At 37.2% G+C, this 19,992-nt stretch overlaps 1 protein-coding gene across 1 annotated transcript; it reads left to right on the forward strand.

The window, feature by feature from the left end:
• The first annotated feature begins 541 nt into the window (after positions 1–541).
• Positions 542–19,691, forward strand: GLDN (gliomedin). Its single transcript, XM_005027179.6, has 10 exons — positions 542–1,131; positions 3,002–3,053; positions 5,369–5,386; positions 6,387–6,494; positions 8,540–8,686; positions 9,421–9,540; positions 13,981–14,061; positions 14,152–14,277; positions 14,971–15,121; positions 18,455–19,691. Exons 1-10 carry the CDS (start codon positions 802–804, stop codon positions 18,912–18,914), a joined length of 1,593 nt encoding a protein of 530 aa, XP_005027236.2. The 5' UTR covers positions 542–801; the 3' UTR covers positions 18,915–19,691.
• Positions 19,692–19,992: the final 301 nt, after the last annotated feature.

The raw sequence follows: 19,992 nt of genomic DNA on the forward strand, positions 1-19,992 counted from the left end.
GAGATTAACTTGAATTGCATGTCAAGGGCATAGTTAGAATAGTGTCAAACTGTGGTACCCGACCAGTTACAGAAGTATGCAGAGAACAGTTGTTGAGAATCAAGAACCCTTCCCTGTAGGGAACTTGGCATTTAAAGGGTCTGAATTTCTCAAGATCGATTTGACATAGCAACAACACAAGAAAGCACAAGGACTTTGTCTTTGAACATCAGATTTCAGCATTTTAAACAACTTTTCTACAAATGTTCTTCTGACTTGTGTAATTTTCATGGTCTTTATGAACTCTTTGTATTCAGGCAAATTCTGCTGTTCCTCACAGCAGTTCAACTCTTTATAATTCTTTTCTTATCTTTACTGTCAATTAATGAGGGGTGAAATTGGTTGTACGAGAGAGATAACATGATACCCTGTGTCACACAAGGAATAATCTGAAAAATTCCAGCCACGCTTGGACATCTAAAGCTGCAGGTAGTGCTCTTGGTGAATTCTGTACACTGTTCTTACGAGTGCAAAGAGCCTGCTGGGGCTGCAGCCTGGCAGCACACCGGGAGGGATTTTCCTGCTCTGCGATCCCTGACGGCTGATATCTCGGCCTCGGGGAAGGAAACCAGTGAGGATATCGCCCAAGGGCCGCTCCCGGGGACCGCAGGGGTAGTCCTCAAGGCCGGGACCGGTGCCCCCCGAGGATGGAGCGGGGAGGGGGGCGCGGATCGGCCGCGCTGCCCCGTGCCAGCCCCTCCATAACGCCCACCGCGGCGGGGCCATAAAGCCCTCCCCGCCAGCAGCCGCTGCCCGGCGGCGATGGAGGCTGCGGGCGGCCGGGCGCTGCGGGCGCTGCTGGCCGCCGTGGGGCTGCTGTCGGCGCTCAGCGCCGCCGGGACGCTTTTCTTGCTGGCGCAGTGGAGGGAGCTGGGCGCGGCGCTGCGGGAGCTGGAGCTGGGGCTGGAGGCGGCGCGGCAACCCCCGGCCCCCGGCTCCGGCCGGGACCTGCTGGGCGGCACCGCCGGGCCTTCCCGGGCGCCTCCTGGCGCCCCCCGCAGCAAGCGGAGCCGCCGCGGCGAGCGCGCCCGGGGACACGTGCGCGCCGAGACGGACGAGCTGATGATGATGCTCACCTACTCCCTGGTGCCGGTAGGGCAGAGGAGCGCTCTCAGACTTTGAAACGCTAGGAGGTTTAGTGGAGCTACAGCAAACATGGGTGGAATAAAAGGTCAGCCCACCAGGTTTGGAGGTGGCAGGTTTTCAAACCTCTGCTCCGCTGGTGGAGTCGCCCGTGTTCTTTCTGTCCTGCGTCACACCAGGACGCTACCAGGCGGTATTTTGACATCGTGCTTTTCTGAAATAGGTCGTGCCCTTTTAGCGAGCTTTAAATTCAAGGTGTTAAATGAAGGGTCGAAAGAGGACTGTAGCTGCAAGAGCATTCCCTTTATCTGGCAAAACTGCATAGCTTTTTGCACTTCAGTGCAAAATTATCCTTGCTATGTAGGAGCAGTTAAGTAGCTGAAAAGTTTTCATTGATTTAGAAGCTTTTAAGTTCTGAGTCAGAAGAAATGCAAGAAAAATATTACTGTTGAAGGAACCTGAATGGAAAGTCTGTCCCAATAAAGATTGCAGGTTTAAGCCCACAAAGAAAGCAGAAAAGGCAACTGATGTGGCTATTGATTTTGGTTCCAAAAACTTCTCACAGGAAATACCTTTTCAATAACATCCCATGGATGTTTTTGTCAGTAAGTCATTGCAGTGATAACATCTGCATTAATATTAGAGCTAATGAGATGGTATGGCATAGGTTTTCACAGCTATGATATTCCAGGTCTCTGTTGAATATAGGCCTTGAGTGGAGGTCTTTTCTGAGCAGAATCTGTCTTGCAGTAGAGGCACAGATTTTTGTGGTTGGGTGTTATGGGTACTGATATCCTACTGCTCTGCACAACAGCTGGTTGGGGGGAATCTATACTGTTTTGTGGATGGCCACTGTTCAAGAATCTTTGAAATAACTTTAGGCATCAAAAATCTTATTTTAGCATTAATAGCATAAGTATATTTTAGGTTCTGGCATTTTGTTTGTTTATTTTTATGTATTTATAAATATATGTTGTTTTTTTTTTTTTGGGGGGGGGGGAATTAAAATAGGAAATTAGGACATATACACTAGTAGAAAGACTAATGAGAGAGTAACAGTCCAATAATCTTGTAAGCACCAAGTCTGAAAGTGAGATTTAAAACTGTGCAAAAGGTGATGGCTTACATCTCTCTCTCTAATTTTCTGAGAAGTTACTTCATATTTTATTTTGTCTTTCCCCTGCTCCCCTTTCTCCCTCTGAAGAAAGTGAAGCCTTTAGAATTTAAACAAAGTACTTTTATCTGTAGCTTTTCTACTTGGCAAAGGTCAGGCTGGATGATTGGAAGGCTGTATTGCTAATCTTTTTGTTCTGATGTAGGCTGCTTGCTATAACTCACTCCTTGAATGCCATATTTTTATTTTTTCTAACTGTCAACGGGATCACACTGATTGGGCAATACAATGCAGAGGTAATTGGAGGGCTCCAAAGCAAGTTGTAATCCTTTCAGCAGTCTCATCAAAACCATTTAGATTAAAATGCAGTTTGAATTAGAGAACACTCAGGCAAGGTGCATTTTACAAATTACAGTGTAGAAGCCAAGTTTTTTTGAGAGATGAAGGAACAGAGAAAAATGAAATTCTGGTATTCAGAACCAGTTAGCTCTTCTCAGCTACATAAAATTGATCTAAAACTTCTTAGAAAGTCTGAGACTGGGGAAGTCATTTGGTCCAAGACCCCATTCAGATCAGGGCTGATGTTGACGTTAGATCAGGCTGCTCAGGGGACAAAACATTTGAAACTTCAACATGAAAACAAAACTGACAGAAAGACTTATGACAGAAGAAAAATGATTTCTGTAGTCAAAGTTAGACCAGATAAATTTATTTGAATCGTTATAGCATGCATTGTTTCAAACTTTACTTTCTTTGCAATATTAGGTCCGGGTGATGGTGGATTTATGTAACAGCACAAAAGGGGTGTGCTTAACAGGTATGTTTGTTACTATAAACATTACACTTATACCTTCAAGAATACAGATTTACCATGTTTTCAAAGAACTTGAGGTAGATAGAGTTTAAAATGTCCAAGAATTATGGTATTTATCAGAATTTATAAATCAGTTGGGTTATTTATTTAAAAAAAAAAAAAAAGTAACAGGAGCTATTTTGGGGCTTACCTATACCTACTTATAGTAAATACTGGAGGTCAAGGAATTCAGTTTATATTACTTGGAGCTATTTCTTTCCTATGTAATTTTTGTAATCGTATCTTATAGATTTGGGTGTATTTAAAATACTAGTTGATGTTTAGCCTTAGTATTTTTTGTATGTATCCCCACACTTCCAGGCTACCATGGGATAAATGTGTTTACTCTCCTTGTTGTAACTTCTGTGGAGTAGTGGGACTTGGAAGGGCAATGTGCTAACCTACCCTGCCTTAGGAACATGTTAACAGTGTGCTGGGTTTCACTTGTTGTCAGTGTGGAGTTAGAACAGCTGGGACACAAAATGGTGTGAGCAATTTCTGTGTCTTGATGAAGAGAACATCAGGCAGTAGCCAAATGAAGGGGTATGGAGCAGTTTGAAGACTGTAGCAGACTGAATTGTGTTCACTTTGGAAATGAGAAGATTAGAAATAAGCCACTTTTTAGGAGTTTATAAAACACTTCACTTGCTGTCTCTTTTATATTTTTAAGTGGCTCATATGATTTCAGCATACAAGAGATTTACCATAATGTACACAAATGTTAAATATTACTTCTGAAATTGCAGTCCAGTTCTGATTGCAACTAAGGCTGAACCACAGGCGATCTAAATGTTTATTTCTTTGGGCTCCAGAGTTCTGAATTCATGCTACTTAGTGCAGCTTTTTGCTCTCCTTATACTACTACATTGGCTCTTTAGTAGTGACTTTATCTGCTGGAACCCTCTGTGATACTTATTACTTCTCAAGCACTTTTCTTAGTTATCTTATGCTTATACAAGTATACTCAAGATCCTTAGTTTCAGATGACAAAGTAATTGTAGGTACTAATGTACCATTGTAGTGTGGAAAAAATGTTCATTTACTGGAAAATTGGGAGTGAGTTGTTAAGTGATGTTACTGCCAGTACTGACTAAAAGGAATAATCACTGTAATGGTATTATAAAATGATTTTCCATTTACTTGTAATGCTTTCTAATTAATGCTGAACACTGTCGTTTTTAGGGAAATCCAGCAACTACTGTTATTTTCTGTTTTAGAGATTTTTTGTTGAAACAAGAAACTACTTAACTGAATAAAGTGTTGACAGCACTAATTTAGTTCTTTAATTACAACAACTCCACTTTTCTTTGTATTCTCCTAACCTGCTTTATTATTATTATTATTATTATTATTATTATTATTATTATTATTATTATTATTATTACTATTATTATTATTATTATATTTATTATATTTATTATATTTATTTATTTTTTTAAAATATGTATTGGACGTAAGATGTAGCTTGTTACAGAAACACTTTCAAGTAATGCTTTACTCCTGCCTGCTATGCTTTTCTTCTCATAGGAGGCCTTAAGCTTGAATTAAGTCAGAGAGTATAAGCAAATAAGACAGATTTTGTTGTATTACATATCGCAGAATAACTGAAGCAAGTCCAATTTCTAGTGCGCCAACCAATTCACTAACCAGGTTCTGTGGGAAGCTTGGTTCAGTTTGGAGACCAATCACATGCAAAAAATAGTGTTTGTGGTTTAGATGTAGCTCACAGGAATGACAAGACCTTTTTGCCTATCGAAATAGTCTGAATACTGAACAGTAGTGGAATATCTGAGAAACACAAGGAAGCATGGTGTGTAACAGGATCATGCCATTCACCAGTGTTATTAAGCTATTTTTCTAGTGTAAGAAGATTTTGGAAAAAACTTATATAAAAGAAAAGTAATAATTGTTGGATGGCTTGGGTCTGTGGCATTGGAAAGGCACCTAAACTGAGTGAGGTTATATTGTAGAGGTGGCTGTTTGTCAAGTCTTTATCAACTGAAATTTGCAAAAGGCAGACCATGTATGTATATGTAACTGCTTTTAAGGATACTCTTTCAGTAAGTCTAGGTGAGTTTGTGCTCATGTTCAAATGGCTGTTTTTAATACAAAACAGCTAAAACCATAGGTGTTCATTTTGAAATCTGACGGACTTTTCCCCCTTTTTATTGTCCTGATCTAATTCCGATCAGTTCTATTTGGAATTGTTTTTTGTTTCCTTGCTGGGAGAAACTCACCATTTTCTCTTTCTTGTGTTCTTTTGCATGTCCATGATGTAGGCCCCCCAGGTCCACCAGGTAAGGTACTTTGACAATTGCCGTAATGTATTTAGGTAACTGAAACAGAAGCTGGTATAAATGTTGAAATATAGAAATGTATCTTTATAGAACAGTTGTCTTTCTTTGCCTATTAGAATAAGGGAAAGTTGCATGACTGCCTTTATAACTTTTATGATTGTGTCAAACTATGACCCTTTAAGTGGTGGGAGGGAGGCTTTTGTATCAGAGGGAAGAGAATAGTTTCACATTTATTGAAATGTATGTGGTCAAAAACAAATGTTAACTAGCATTTAGGTGAAGAACATATATAAAAGGGCAAACATATTTTAATATAACACTATAAATATCTCTTAAAAATTGTTGGTTACTGGTTTCTGACCCCCCCCCCCAATTCCGTAATAACTTTTCCTTCTTTCTATTATCATCATGGTTGCTAGCCTATATGAATGGTTACTTGCTTGCTTTCCAGGTTTCTTTTGCTGTGGGTCTGCTTAGAGTAATTCTATCAGAAAAGTACTGGGTACTTTTTGTTTGTGGGGATTCAATAGTGACAAAGGGAACGATACCTTCTGTATCAAGTCAGAGTTTGGTACTACAGTATTCTGGATGAGTAGGTAAATGCTCTTCTTGTGTTAGATTAGTCTAGCCTGTATCATAAGCAATGTCAAAGCCCGTGGAAGATGTATTTCTGACGTTGACAGTGACTGTAACAATGGATTCCACTGTGTTGATCATTCAGGTGGAATATAAAAGCCTTATCTGTGCTGGTCTTCGTGCGAAATATGTGCAGCATTCAGTTCAGTCAGTTTTCTTATGCTAAGGCAAATGTTCACTTTTTGTGTTTGTGGATGTTTTTTAGGAGGATACTGTATTGGCATGGAGAGCATAATGGCCAATTAAAGGATCTTGTATTTCTAAAGAATATATACACATAAACATAATATATATAGATTTAGTGATTTTAAGGCTAAAATGCATTTAACAGTGAAAATTCAATTATGCTGTTTGGCTTGTTCAGGGCCTGCTGGAATTGATGGGCTCCCTGGCTACAATGGATCAAATGGAGTCCCAGGTATACCAGGTCAAAAGGGAGAACCCGGAGTAAATGGAAAAAGAGGAAAAATAGGTATTTTTTTTTTTTTTGCTGTTATATTCAAATGCAATTACTTTTAGACCTTTGTTACAAGGAGAAGGGTTTTAATGTTTACAAAGAATTTGTACATTGCAGAACTCTGTAAAATTCTTTGTTTTACACTAAGTTTTTGTAGATTACTTCAGATTTATTCCATAGTATATATATGCTATTGAATAATGCAAATTAAAGCTATTGAATTAGATTAATTGCATCTCAGTATTCTGAGTTTGCTGTTAAATACTGTCTTTAAAAGAATATTTCCATTCCCTCAACCTTCCAACATAAGGATGCTTTGACTTCAGATGGTTTAAAAAAAAACAACCAACAGAGCCAGAGTTTGGGAGTGGGAGTTTCATGTTACCATAGTTTTGCTTTCAGATACATAATAATCATGGCGGGGGAAACTGTATTTCCATATTTTTCTGTTTTCTTTTTTCTAAACAGTCTTTTTAATCTGGAAACTCTTGGAGCAGCTTTTTTTTTTTTTTTTTTTTTCTTTTTTTTGGATTGCAGATAGACTTTGTAATGCAGCAGAGTCTCTAGGTACTGTTTTAATATAATCTACACAAATAGAGTAACTCTGCCAAATAGCCCATAGGCTGCATGCAGTCCACAAGCAATTTTCTATGCTGGTCAAGGAAACTGTTTGTCCTAACTTACTGATTTCACCCTGACATGTCTCTGCTAATAACACAGAGAAGTGCTGTTGTCTCTCAGATCCTTGATTCTACAAATCACTGTGCAGTGGGTGACAGTTACTGTGCTCTGAGGCTGTAAATTACTGTAAAGGTGTAAAGCAGTAATTGCTTTACAGACATATCTGATGCGTCATAGTTAATTGAAAACACTGATGGATAATTGGTTCTTCAAGGCAGAGTGACAAAACAGTGGTTTGCACATGGTAGGAGAGTAAGGAGACAGAAGGGCATCGGAAGGGATAATGCTGGGGTGAGGGGAAGATAGAGAAGCGTATGTTAATAAGTAGGCTGGCTGATGCTAGCATTTATATTTATAGCGGCCCACCTATTAGTCTGTTTTTTTCACCCTATTGCATGGCAATTTGGCAATTGTGCCAAAGATGCATTTCAGATTTCACCCCAAAAGAGTAATTGTTTCTGGTTTCACAGAGTCAATTTAAACAGTGAAACTTTAAGTAGATGAACAAGCACTTTCCTCTCAAGTACTTACAAATGTAATGTATTTGAAACCTATGCCTGCAAGAACACATATTTCCAGTCTTATGATGGTTAATGCTTCTCTCCTAAAGCATGAAAATATTAGCTGACACAAAGGTAGAGGGTGAAAAGTTTTGGTATGTCAGTTTTATAAACACAGCATTGTTTTCCTTGTTGCAAAATATTCTAGCTGAGATTACACAGGACAAACGAATGTCCTGTTAAAAATGCTACTTTGCTAAATCAAAGCTACTTTTGCTTTGATAAAGCACAAAAAATATTTGGACTGATCATGCTTGTAACAAGTGTAGGGGCAGGGAATAGTAGCCACGTGAAAAGGTTACTGGGTGGCTGAGTCTATGCTCTGCTGGGACATAGAAAATGTTGAAAGTACAATGTGTTGTAATGTTAGTACATGAAGTTAGTACATAAAGACATTGCTTTAAGAAAAGAGGTGCTATGAAAGTGCACTTCTTCTTTAATGCCCTAGAAATATAAAATAACTGACTTCATATTTTTTCCTTAGTGTTCCTAGTCCAGAAATACTCTAGCCAGCATTGGCAAGGCCCAGGTCTCCATGTTTCATGTTCTAAACTCAGAGATTACTAGGTAAAGAAAACATTCTTCACACCTAATGAATTATACACCATTCCCCTGCTTATTTGGTTATAAAGTTCCTTTGAAATCAAAGCAAATTACAACAATACAGAAAAATACAAGTGAAAAAAACAAACAAACACAAAAGAAAACCACCAACAAGGGTAAATATGTTTTGTATTTCAACAAAATGCACTAATTTTAGGAACTGTGTGATTAATATTGCAACAATATTCTTGGTACTGAAACGCTTTTTATTTCTAGGCATGCCAGGACAAAAAGGTGATCAAGGACAGAAAGGAGAACCTGGAGAAATGGGTTTACCTGGCAAAGATGGTATGCCAGGTGGAAAAGGCGCAAGAGGAGCAAAGGGTGAAAAGGGGGATGCAAACAATGATGTAGTATTAGAAGGTAAGAAGAAGAAGAGGTCTCTTGCAGTAGCGTACATGACAGAAAAAGATACACTCTGCTTCTGCAAAAGTAGGGCCAACTAACATAACCACATTATCCACAGTGAAGTTTTTGGGTATTGCTACAGTTTAGATATTAGTATTGGTCAGTAATAGTCTCAAGGGTGTGTGGAGCTCCAAAAATTAGATGGACTTCCTAGGGGAGTGTGTTTCATTTATAATGCAATTCTTCACAAATACTCTTCTATTTGGTCTTTGTGTTGAGGTGTACATGAATTCCACCCTTTCTACTACACTTCAAGACAGTTGATCTCCTTCTGCTCTTTCTTGCAGTGTAGTTTATTTATGTATTAGAAAATGAGAGCAGATTTCCACTCAAGAATACATGAAGGAAACATCATGGCAGCCACATTATAAGTTGCTAAAACTGTAGCCTCTTAAGCTGAAGTCCTAAAAATCACAAAATAAAAGGCAATAGTGGTTTATAACTCTCTAATGCACTTGTAATCCAGACAGATTAAATTGCATTCATGTCTTAGAACTCGTGAAGTTCTGGATGGCTCACATTCTAAGAAAGAGCATTTCAGGGAGTTTATTGATCACACAAAAACCTCTTAAGAATTCAGAGGCTCTTTCAGAAATCTCTAAAAGTCCATCATGTGGACATATACGGTTTTCTGCAGATTGTCTGCTTGCATGCAGGGGCTGCAACATTGTACTTCATTTTTTACATAGGTGCAAAAGGTGAACCTGGACCCCCTGGGCCTCCTGGACCACCTGGACTCCCAGGACCTCCAAGAAAACGTAAAGGTAAAACACAGCTTCAGGAGAACATATACAGCAACAAATGCACAGGTTAGTTCTTTCCATTGTTCTTTTTGATATTATTAGCTGGCTCAAAACCCATTGCTCCAAGGCTCATGGAACAATAAGCAGGTATTTAATTCTCCTGGCATAAGTAAAACTGAAAAAACTTAAAGCTAAGTATGTACTTATATGTTTTGTTGAAATGCACTCCTGGTAAGGCAGCAAGCTATCTATAATATTTGTCTTTTACTCATACTATTCCAATGCTAAAACAGTGTTTACAAATGTTTTTTTCTGCTAGATAGAATGTATTTGGAAAGCAAGAGAAGTGCTGTTGATATTTTTAGCTTTTAAAGGCAGAATTTTAATTTTATGTATAAATACAATGCCTGTTAACCAGGTTGCATTTCACTGTTTTCTGCAAAATTAAATTGCCTGGTTATTGACAGAACCAATGCAAGGTAGACTAGCTGGAGGAAGGCAAAAGGCTCCATGTCTAATTGATTATGGAAGTTTTTGGAGCAAGGTGATCTTGACTTGTTTTCATTTTTTTGCTTCTTATCGTTATTGCATCCCAATTCATGAACTAGACTCTCTTATTTGCTCTACTGTATCTGTGTTGGTGAGCTACAGAAAGTAAAAATTAAAAACAGAGCAGACTTCCTTCAAACTGCTGCAGTGACTGGCTGCAAATTACACAGCAAATACTCTTAGAACCCGTGCAGCTGGTTAGAATGCCAGTTCATAGATTGTCTGCTGAAATTTAGGAGCTGCCATCAGGTTCCCTCCCCTCCTCTCCTCTCTTCTTCTCCCTTCTTTTTATATTTGGGAGAAGGTGAAGGGGACACCTTGGTGCTTGCAAATCAAGGATGTTCTCACTCATTTTATTGTAAAACTCAGCAACCATGTTTTATAAGTATTTCAAAATGTTATCTGAGAGCATTTCTTATTGGACAGTGAAACAAGGGGAGGTGAGATGATCTGCTGTCCTTGGATGCTCTGGAACATGGGCTCTACAAAAACTGTTGTATTGTGATAACTGGAAAATTTGGCTCAAGCTATTAACTGATAATAAAATGCAAAGAGAAGCTTGTGCTAGAACAGCATTTGTATTTCTAGCTTACTCCAGCTTGAAAATGGAAGTAAACCTTTGGGCTTGGATCTACATACTGGATCTGGTCCCTGTTGTCCTTATCCTTTACCCCTCAATGGAATTAAATTTGATGTCTAAAATGATTGTATCTTTCAGTGACTGTTACTATCCCTACAGTTCTGAATTTTTCCCCTAGCTGAGAAATCTGTTTTCAGGGAGGTCAGAGTGATCCAACAAAAGAATAACAAAGAATGTCTCAGTTCCTAATTTTTTTTTTTCATATTTCTATAAAAGAAGGCAGCTCTCTGTGACAGTGTTTGGTTGAGTGGCATTCCTTTTATAATCGGGAATGTAGCTTCTTGAGAGGCATATCAAAAGGGAATAGACCAAGAAATTCATGTAGCTATTAAGTATGAAACATGCACCTTGATTTTTATGTCTCACCGTTAATAGGGTGATATTGATCTTATGTTGCAATAGTAAGGTTGCAGAGGGAGCCCACAGTTCTTCTCAAGTTTCAAGTTTCTTCAAAAGGTTTCAGTTGTAATGGATTTGAAATAGTTCTCCCTTCTGCCAGTTTGACACTAGTAGCCCTTCATCTTGCAAGCAAAACATGTCTAAAGATGTCTAGCACCTACAATGTGTACTGCAAGGAGAAAACTAGTGATTAGCTGTTGGTGATGTCTGTTTTAGCTAAGAGTAGTTTCAAGTGAGCTAACACTAGTACCTACATTAGCATCATCTTTTCCCCTTAGCCATCACTCTCCAGTTTGGTAAAAAGATTTTTTTTTTTTTAATAAGTGCTATTAACTAGAGAATATTTAATACTGGATGGAACATACAGCAATGATTTCTGCCTCATTCTTAATGTAGAACATAACTGTAATTGTAGTAGCATGTGAGAATCTCATTTGGGAGATGCTGGGTATTGAATTATCAGAAAGGAGCTCAAAGAGTCTCTTTACAGTGGAAAGTGGATAGCTGAACAGAAATCTGATCCTATTTGAAATTCAGAAACACATGTACAAGATAAAATTGGACCATTTACTCAGGTAGCCTCTTTCCAAGTGTTGAAACAGACTGAAGTGCTTTGGAGAGATAACCTTTATTGCATGGATTTCTGATGGATTTGAAATCCCGGTGTGCAAATAGGAGTTATATTCAAATAACTTTGCAGAGAAGAGGTGTTCCTCTGTGAGCATTTACATTTTATGAGCCTGTAGACTGTGTCACCATAATGCAAAAATAAATCATCTTTTGTAACTAAATCTTCATATCCCTTTGAAGAAAAGAGAATGCACATGCTGATTTATAACTGTAATTAACTTATTGCTTAAGAATATAAGAATGATTTCTCTAAATCAAGTTTTACTTTTTTTTTTTTTTTCAAAATTTAATTTCCTTAAGAGAATACAGTAATTAATTGCAAGCTCAGGTGTGTTTGATCTCAGTGGTACTGTTAGCTAATTCCAAAAAAAAAAAACCAAAACATCCCTTCACACCCTTCACACCCTCCCCCAGATAAACCAAATCAATAGTTTTCATATCTTGTAATCTCCATTAACTGTCATCCAGAATATTTTAGGATGAGAATCAGGATATTTATTTATTTTTATTTATTTATTTTTTTTGGTGGAAAGAAAGCAATGAAAATTTCACATAGTAGTCTCTGATTAAAAACAAAACAAAACTGTCTTTTCAATCTTAGTTGTTTTCTGTTTCCTGCAGCTGGAAATTCTCAGAGAGTATTGCAAACATTTTCAAATCTGAATAGTGCATTCAGCTTCACCAGAAACACAGGCTTGGACCTTGATTATTCCATATTGTTAGATAAATTACTGTATAGGGAACTGCTCACACAGCTAACTTTATCAGTTTTCTTTGGCTGAGACTAATACATTTGTGCATTTCAATTTATAATTTCTGCGGAATGGATTCCTTCTCTGAGATATTTTGAGAATATTTCGAGATCAGAAGCTGGAAAGTGACCTAGAGGGATTGCTAGATTCCAGTTATAGGCATACATGTTCCTACAGCTTGATTGACTGTTTGTGCCTTTTTTGAGAGATAAGTTGTGATCAATTACCACGTTTAATGCCATATCAGTGAATGTCCTAGATAAATGGATGGGAGAAATATGTGTTCTTTTTGCTCTATCGTGGAGTATTTTCTTTCTCTGTGAACAAAGACAGGATATAACTTTAAGGAGAAAACAGCAATGCAGTGCAATCTGCCCTTACTTTGCTCAATGTCACACTACCCTTTCAGCATTACTTTATAGTTATTTCATTTTTTTGCTATTTTACTCATTTAAACTTCATCACAGCCCCATGAAGCCCAGAAATCTATTGGAAAGCAACAATGAAAGTGCATGTCTAAAAGAATTTGCAGGGTGCATGTTAGGCAGTGAAAATGTGTAAGGAGATGAATGTTAGAAAAGAGATTAGAAAACAAGCCTACAGTGAAATCACGATATCTTCAGCACAGAACTGAGAACTCTTCTCTGTGATTATTAATTCTAAGTAAAATGAAACATTGCACTGATTTAAAGCAGAAAAGAGGTCTTTTAAAGAAGGCTTTAGAGAAGAAGTTCTATAAATAACTTCATTAAGGCATTGATTAAACAGTAAATGTTAGAGAAAACCCAATCAGTTATCCTTTAAAAAATTGTTGAGGGCTGGGGGAAAATGTTTGCAGTTGTTTATTTGTTGCTTCTGTGAGCCATTTTTCTATATGGAATGTGGCGTATAACTTCCCTCTGCTACTTTAATGTCATGGATGAATGGCCTGCATTCTTATGCATAAAGTGCTCAGTGTATGTGTTAGTACATTACTGTTGTGGAAATTAATGACAAGTGCAAAACTTCCACAGTTGCCTACAGAGCACACGCCCTCTGCTGGTGTATCTAGATTTGGGCATGAAACTTGAGTTTAGTCATCGCTCATTCTCAAGGAAGCATTTGTTGTGTTACTGGTAAGTCAGCCAGATGCCAGCTGTTTCAGTTATCTATTGTTATCTAAGGAAAGGGACAACACAGTCTTTCTAAGCACTTGCTCAGGAATTCACAGCTATAGAATTAAATCTGTTGGCAGAATTAGTTATTCCTCAAAGTTGTCTGTCAGCTCAACAATTTCAAGGGAACAGACAAGCACAAACACTTCATTTCCTTGGCAGAAGTGAGAGCAAATGCCTTTTTTTTTTTTTTAATCTTCCATTTCTCTCTGTTTCTCTCTCTCTCTCTCTTTTTTTTTTTTTTTTTTTTACCAGAACTACTTTTTTCCAGGTGAAATAAAATCCCAGTTGTTATTACTTTGGTTTGATGAAGTCATTGACTATGTATCTGTCATGTTGCATATAGAAAGATATCATGTTTTCCCTTTTCTCTCAACTCTAGGTGAGACATGTGCTGTACCAAATGATGACACTCTGGCTGGAAAATCTGAAGACAGAGCCCTTGATCATTCAAAAAAAGCTGGTAACCTATTAGAGAGGGGGTGAGACTAACTGCTCCTTACTGTTTTTGTACTCTAACATAGATAATGCATGTGTGCTCTTTCTCTACTAGAATGTGTCATAACATCTGTAGGAAGTCCTGTTCACTTTGTCAGTGTACAGCAAACGTTTGGAACTTGGATGCGAGAACCTGCAAATATAAGTGATGAAAGGATTTGGCTTACCATGCATTTTTCAGGTATAGTAGTAGTACTTACTCATCAAAAATCAGTTTTATATTAACATTGCTTTTAAATTCTTTCAATCCAAATTAATATTTCTCATAAAGTATGTTTTTACTCACATATTTTTCAGAATATTTTCCATGTTGCCAATATAATACTTAACTATACTATAGTTATAGACAGGCTATAGACATCTGAAGTATTTTCTGACATTTTCAGGATCTGGTGTTGACTGAAAATAGTTTGAGGATTATTTTTTTTTAATCAATCCAAATTTAAATGTCTGTTGTTCATGTCTTTGTATTCTTTTCTTTCAATGGTTCCCTTATAGTTTTAATTCCTTAAATTGTAGCTAGTACTTTTGCCTTTTTATTTAGGAAAACGCGAAAATTAATCAGATGCTGCATGAGCTACATTTACTGCAGGATAATTTCCAGGAACTAAGTGGAAAAAGGAAATATTTTGACAATTTGCCAACTATGTTCAGAATTAGGGCTCAGCACATTCAGTGGAAAGCAGGCCCTTGAACACCTCTGTAGGTTCTTGGTGTTTGTTTCTGGGTTATTTTAGCATATTCCAGAACATTAAATCACTGTTGAAAACACAAATAAGATTGTTGTGTGTCACAAACTTGATTCTGATTGAATTGTAGTAGAGATTTCAGAAACTAGATAAACCAAATGATAGTTGTTTTTCTCTTCATTTAGGAAACTCTGTCAAAGAATATGAGAATTCCAATGCCTTGCTGAATGATAGCTACAGAATCATTAACATCACAGGGTTCTACTATGGATGTGGTCATGCAGTACAAAACAATCATCTGTACTATCAAAAGGGAGGAACCAATGTCATTCTGAAGTAAGTCAAATACACTTAGACTAAGACAACCTTTTTTCTGTACCATTTTATGTTTCTTTTTGGTCCTATCTAAAATAGGGAGAATAGAGGAAATGGTTCAGAGTTCTTTCCAGGACAGAACAACTAACTTTTTCTGTCTGCAACTGGAATGTTGGCCATTGGCCTTCCATAGAGTCTGTGTGTGCAGAATCCGTGGGAGCAGAGGAACTGGGAGGGTAGTCTTCAACGGTTTCTCTGATGTGAAGGTCAGTTCTTTAAACATTGTTCAGCTCTATGTCGGTTGCTACATGATACATGACATATATAGGACAACTGGGCCTGCAGATTGAAAAGATGCTGCGTGCAGAGATGACAATGGATTTTTTCTGTTGTCTGTCCTGGGGTCCATGAGTTTTGTATTATACACTACACTGCTCTGGGTGTTCTTGCACTTGAATTCTTTGCTGTGTTCATAATTGCCAGAAAGAAGTGGGAACTGACTAATGAATTTGGGGCTCAGAAAAAAAGAGCACAATTGAAGAAAATAACCTGTGCATGTGTACCTGCATAAGGGTGGAAATCGGTTCAGTTGCAGTCTGGGGGACACAGATATGGGATTCCATGACTGAAGCCCACTTATGGAACAATGGAACATCTTGGCTTTCCATAGCTTCTTGCTGGGTTGACACACATGCCTTATTCTCAAATAGCACTGTTCTTTGCTGGTAGGAGTTGTTAATGCTGCTAGTGCAGAGGAATGCACTAAGGCATCAGCTGAGGACGTAGTGACCTGGTGTACATTCCACTGTGGAGGAGTAGTTCTGCTGTTTGATTTCTTCATAATAAGAAGTTTCTGTAACTCTCACAATGCGTCTTTCTGAATTTGAACGGGGAATTACATCTTTATTTCCTCACTTTCTACTGATGACAGACAATACAAATCAAAACCAAAATCTCATCTTGTGTGGAGTGCCAAAGAAAGGCAGTCCAAGGGCAAGTGAAAGATTGCAACTGCTTTCAAGCTCCACTACACGACTCTGATGTTTGAGCCAAGAACATTTCTATACTTTGATGTCTCTACCCAAGCAGGTGTGAGTGCCTTCTTCCTATATTCATTTGGATGCCAAGGAATGTGAGCAAGCTGCTTGGATTCTATAATATTTATTCTGCCAAACACAAGCTCAATTTTTGGTAACCTCCTTTAAATATCTGTAGGACTTTTTGTTTAAACCTTTTTAATGACCATCTCCATCTAAGCAATGCACAGTGATGAGAGAGAAGTTCCTTGCCCTTGCTTGGGCACTGCTAATTTGGAACTGCCTTCATATACAGACAAACACAAGCCGTTTGTGGAAATTTCAAAAAATCTCTAATTTGCTGAGAGATGGTCTTTGTTTTCAGTTATTTACTTAATTTACCTTCAGCATAGACAGGATTAGGCACTGTGAATTTTGTTATAGTAAAGTCCTTGTTTCTGGGCTGCAATAAAGCTTCTGGGACTTTTGTATTGATGTGAATTTGATTAATTAATGTGAATAACAGATGAGGACCTATCTAGTTAACTTTGCAAATGTTGTAAGGAGTTTACTGTCATATTTAAAAGCTGACTAAAAACTATTTTGACTAAAAACTATAAAAACACATTTAAAAACTAGCTTTGTTTGATGCATTTTGGAATGTTTCACCCCCTTCTCCTTTGTCTAATGTTTTCCCACCTGTATTCGTTTTTGGTTGACTTACTCATCTCAGATGATCAGAAAACTTTGTAGCTTGATCTTCCCCATTGTTGATGAAACGTTTACCTGAATCTCACCGTTTACCCCAAGCTGGCAAAAGATTAAGGACTTTTTCAACCACTTGGAGTTCTAGGCTGGACTGTCCTTGATTGGGTGAGAGAAAGAGAACCTCAGGAATGAAATGTCACTTTGCTGCTCCCTTCAGAATTTTCACATTAAAGAGGAAAAGACACGGTGTTCTGTGTTGCAGATCCTGCACATTTCTAATGAATCTTGATACACTTTTTGTCTTGTTGGCTCTTTATAGAATAACCTCCTGAAGAAAAGCTGTGTTTCTATATAACTGTTCCTGCTAAGGTCTGTTCTTGTAGCTTTTGCGTAAAGCTATTTACCAACATGAAGTGATTAATAAGGTCAACTGAGTTGATATGCATTTTTCAGAAATCTTCTCCAGCCTTGAAGCATTTTTTAGTGCATACATACGCTGCTGGAATATAGAGTTGCTGCAGACTTGAATTTTACAGAAGTTGACAAAAATCATTTTGGTAGTCTAGTCATTCTTTTCTTAGGATGATTTTCCTGCATATGTTATCAACAACTCTTCACAGAAAAATGAGTGTTCCAGTATTTTTCTCTTATGTTGAAAGTTCTTGGATGTGAAGTGCTCCTGTCAAGTCTGTCCTTTCAGAAGACTTTTGGAACTGTAGCAGATTCTTGTACTGAGTAATGTTTTTCCTTTATTTGAGGAAATGAACTATATAGTTACACAGAAGTCACAGTGAAATGTGCTGTAATTCTGCACTACAGAATACATTAATTAAAAAGATAAAGTACACTCTGCCTTTACTAAAGAATGACATTGTTCTGTGACTAAATACTAACAATATATGTCTTGATAGTAGCTGATTACTCTTCTGAACTAGTTAGTAGAGGAACTCAATTTTAAGTGCTAAATGCCACTGTCCTCAGGTTATCATCCTATTAAGGAATTTCAAGGAATAAAAACAATTTTATACATCAGAGACAAGACATTTAGGCTGTCCTGTTGGAGGCCAGTTCAAGGTCAGAATTTTGGCTCAGCAAAAGTAGAATTTTTATTCCTTTGATGTTTATTTGAGCAAATCACTGCATTATCTGAACCTCTTTCAAAAGGCAAGCTCTAAGACTAGGTGATCCTGCCCAGAATTCATGCCAGTTTGGTCATTTTCTTCCTTTGTTCCCATCCAGTAGAAAGCAAATTTCAGTACTGATTTCAGTTATAAGTTTGGAGCTTCACCTGATATCTAATTCTTTTTCATACCCATTCTTTCTTTTAGTTGGCTTCTTTCACCCTAGAGATAATAAAGTTCATAAACTGAATAAAGTGAAACCTACCAAAGTGAGTTCATGTCATTGCACACCTTTTAAATTGTTATTACACTGGAATTTTCTCCTAGTGTTTTGGAAGATGCTTTGAGTGGAGTACTTCAACGTAAAAAATACCAGAATGGTCTTTAAACTCAACTATTTTTAGCTACGTTTCTATCATTATGTACACTGAATCAATACAATCAACCTTTGTATATAAAAACAAAATTCTAACACAAAATACTAAATACTTATTTTATTTTCATTTCAGATTTGGGCTTGATAAAGCATCCTTGGGCACACTGCCAATTGAAAATGCCTTATATCATGGTCGTAACTACCTCTTTGCTAATTCGAAGACATATTTCAACGTGGCAGTGGATGAAAAGGGTCTTTGGATTATATACGCCTCAAGCACTGATGAAAATATAATAGTAGCACACATTGATGAAGAAACATTTTCAGTCATTCGGCATATCAATACCACATATCCTAAGTCCAAGGCTGGTAATGCATTCATAGCATGTGGAGTTATGTATGTTACTGATACTAAGGATATTACAGTAAGTTTTGCTTTTGATTTATTGAAAGAAAAGCAGATTGATATAAGTTTTGAGTTACGATCTTCACAGTCCATTCTTGCTATGCTTTCATACAGTCTTAGAGATAAGAATTTGTACACGTGGGAGAATGGGAGCCTAATGGTATACCCTGTACATTTTGGCAGATGAATATATCTTAAAATAGCATGTTAGGGAGTCGTGCTTGGCTAAATGAATTATTATTTAAAGCTATATTATATACATAGCGAAGTCTCTTCATTTGGTATACATTTTCTGTTCACTGATGGTGGTTTGCATGTGTGCTTAAAAGGGAGATCAGACCCCTTTGTATAAACACTCAAATTATATAGGCCATTTTTTATTATTTTTTGTTCAAAGCATAGCTGTTCAATATTGCAGCTGGCACACAGCACAGACTTGCTTTTGTTTTTCGCCTATTCTTGAGCAGATAATTAGATATAATGTATGTTGATTATTCCATGATTATGTGTTTGACAGTGACTATTTATAACTATCAGTTACAACCATCTTATCTGCAATCATTTTCTAGTCAGTAATTATGGTCTTAGTATAAGCATCTAAATAATGACCTCTTGTGTACAAATGCTGTTATTTTCACTTAATACTTTCCAGTGATCCTCTCTGAACATGTTTTGGACAAAGATATACAGCTGTTAAATATAATGGGGATGGAAATAGTTACTTAAATATAGATGCATATAAAAAAAATCATCAAATTTGAAAAGTTCAGCTAACTGTTACATAACTAAGAGCAAAATCCAGCCCAGGTACAAGGAAAATGGGAATAATGGCATTATTAAATATTGAAGCATATGAAACTGTGTTTAGTAATGAGAATGTTGGAAGGAAAGTAACCAGGTACAAAATTGAAGAAAACATGTATAATTTTTGATTAAAATTTCTGTTTTAACAGTGTTCAAGTTACTTGTGTTGCTGCAGTCTCTTCTTTACCCCTCACTGCCATCTAAGCTCTACCACTCCATGGAAGTATAACTTCCTTATAACTACACTTAGATGTAGTAAGTTATATTTTACTAAATTTGCCTCACATTCCTCCATACAAATGAAATGACAAAATGAAGGGTATATATTTTTTTTTTTGCCGGTAGTCATAGAAAAATAAAATACCTGGGGCAGGATTGCATGTATTTATTATAGTGCTTTGTCACAAATTTGTCACTGTTAGTTTGGAAATTAGAATCACAGAATCATCTAGGTTGGAAGA

This window comes from Anas platyrhynchos, chromosome 11 (genome assembly GCF_047663525.1).
Source record: "Anas platyrhynchos isolate ZD024472 breed Pekin duck chromosome 11, IASCAAS_PekinDuck_T2T, whole genome shotgun sequence".
NCBI classification, from domain to species: Eukaryota; Metazoa; Chordata; class Aves; order Anseriformes; family Anatidae; genus Anas; species Anas platyrhynchos.

Excerpts from the sequence above, each read along its gene's own strand:
- GLDN (XM_005027179.6), top strand. The coding sequence starts at position 802 with ATGGAGGCTGCGGGCGGCCGGGCGCTGCGGGCGCTGCTGGCCGCCGTG. Across the intron at positions 14,062-14,151 it reads TGATCATTCAAAAAAAGCTG|AATGTGTCATAACATCTGTA; the intron begins GTAACCTATTAG and ends TTTCTCTACTAG. Across the intron at positions 14,278-14,970 it reads GCTTACCATGCATTTTTCAG|GAAACTCTGTCAAAGAATAT; the intron begins GTATAGTAGTAG and ends CTCTTCATTTAG.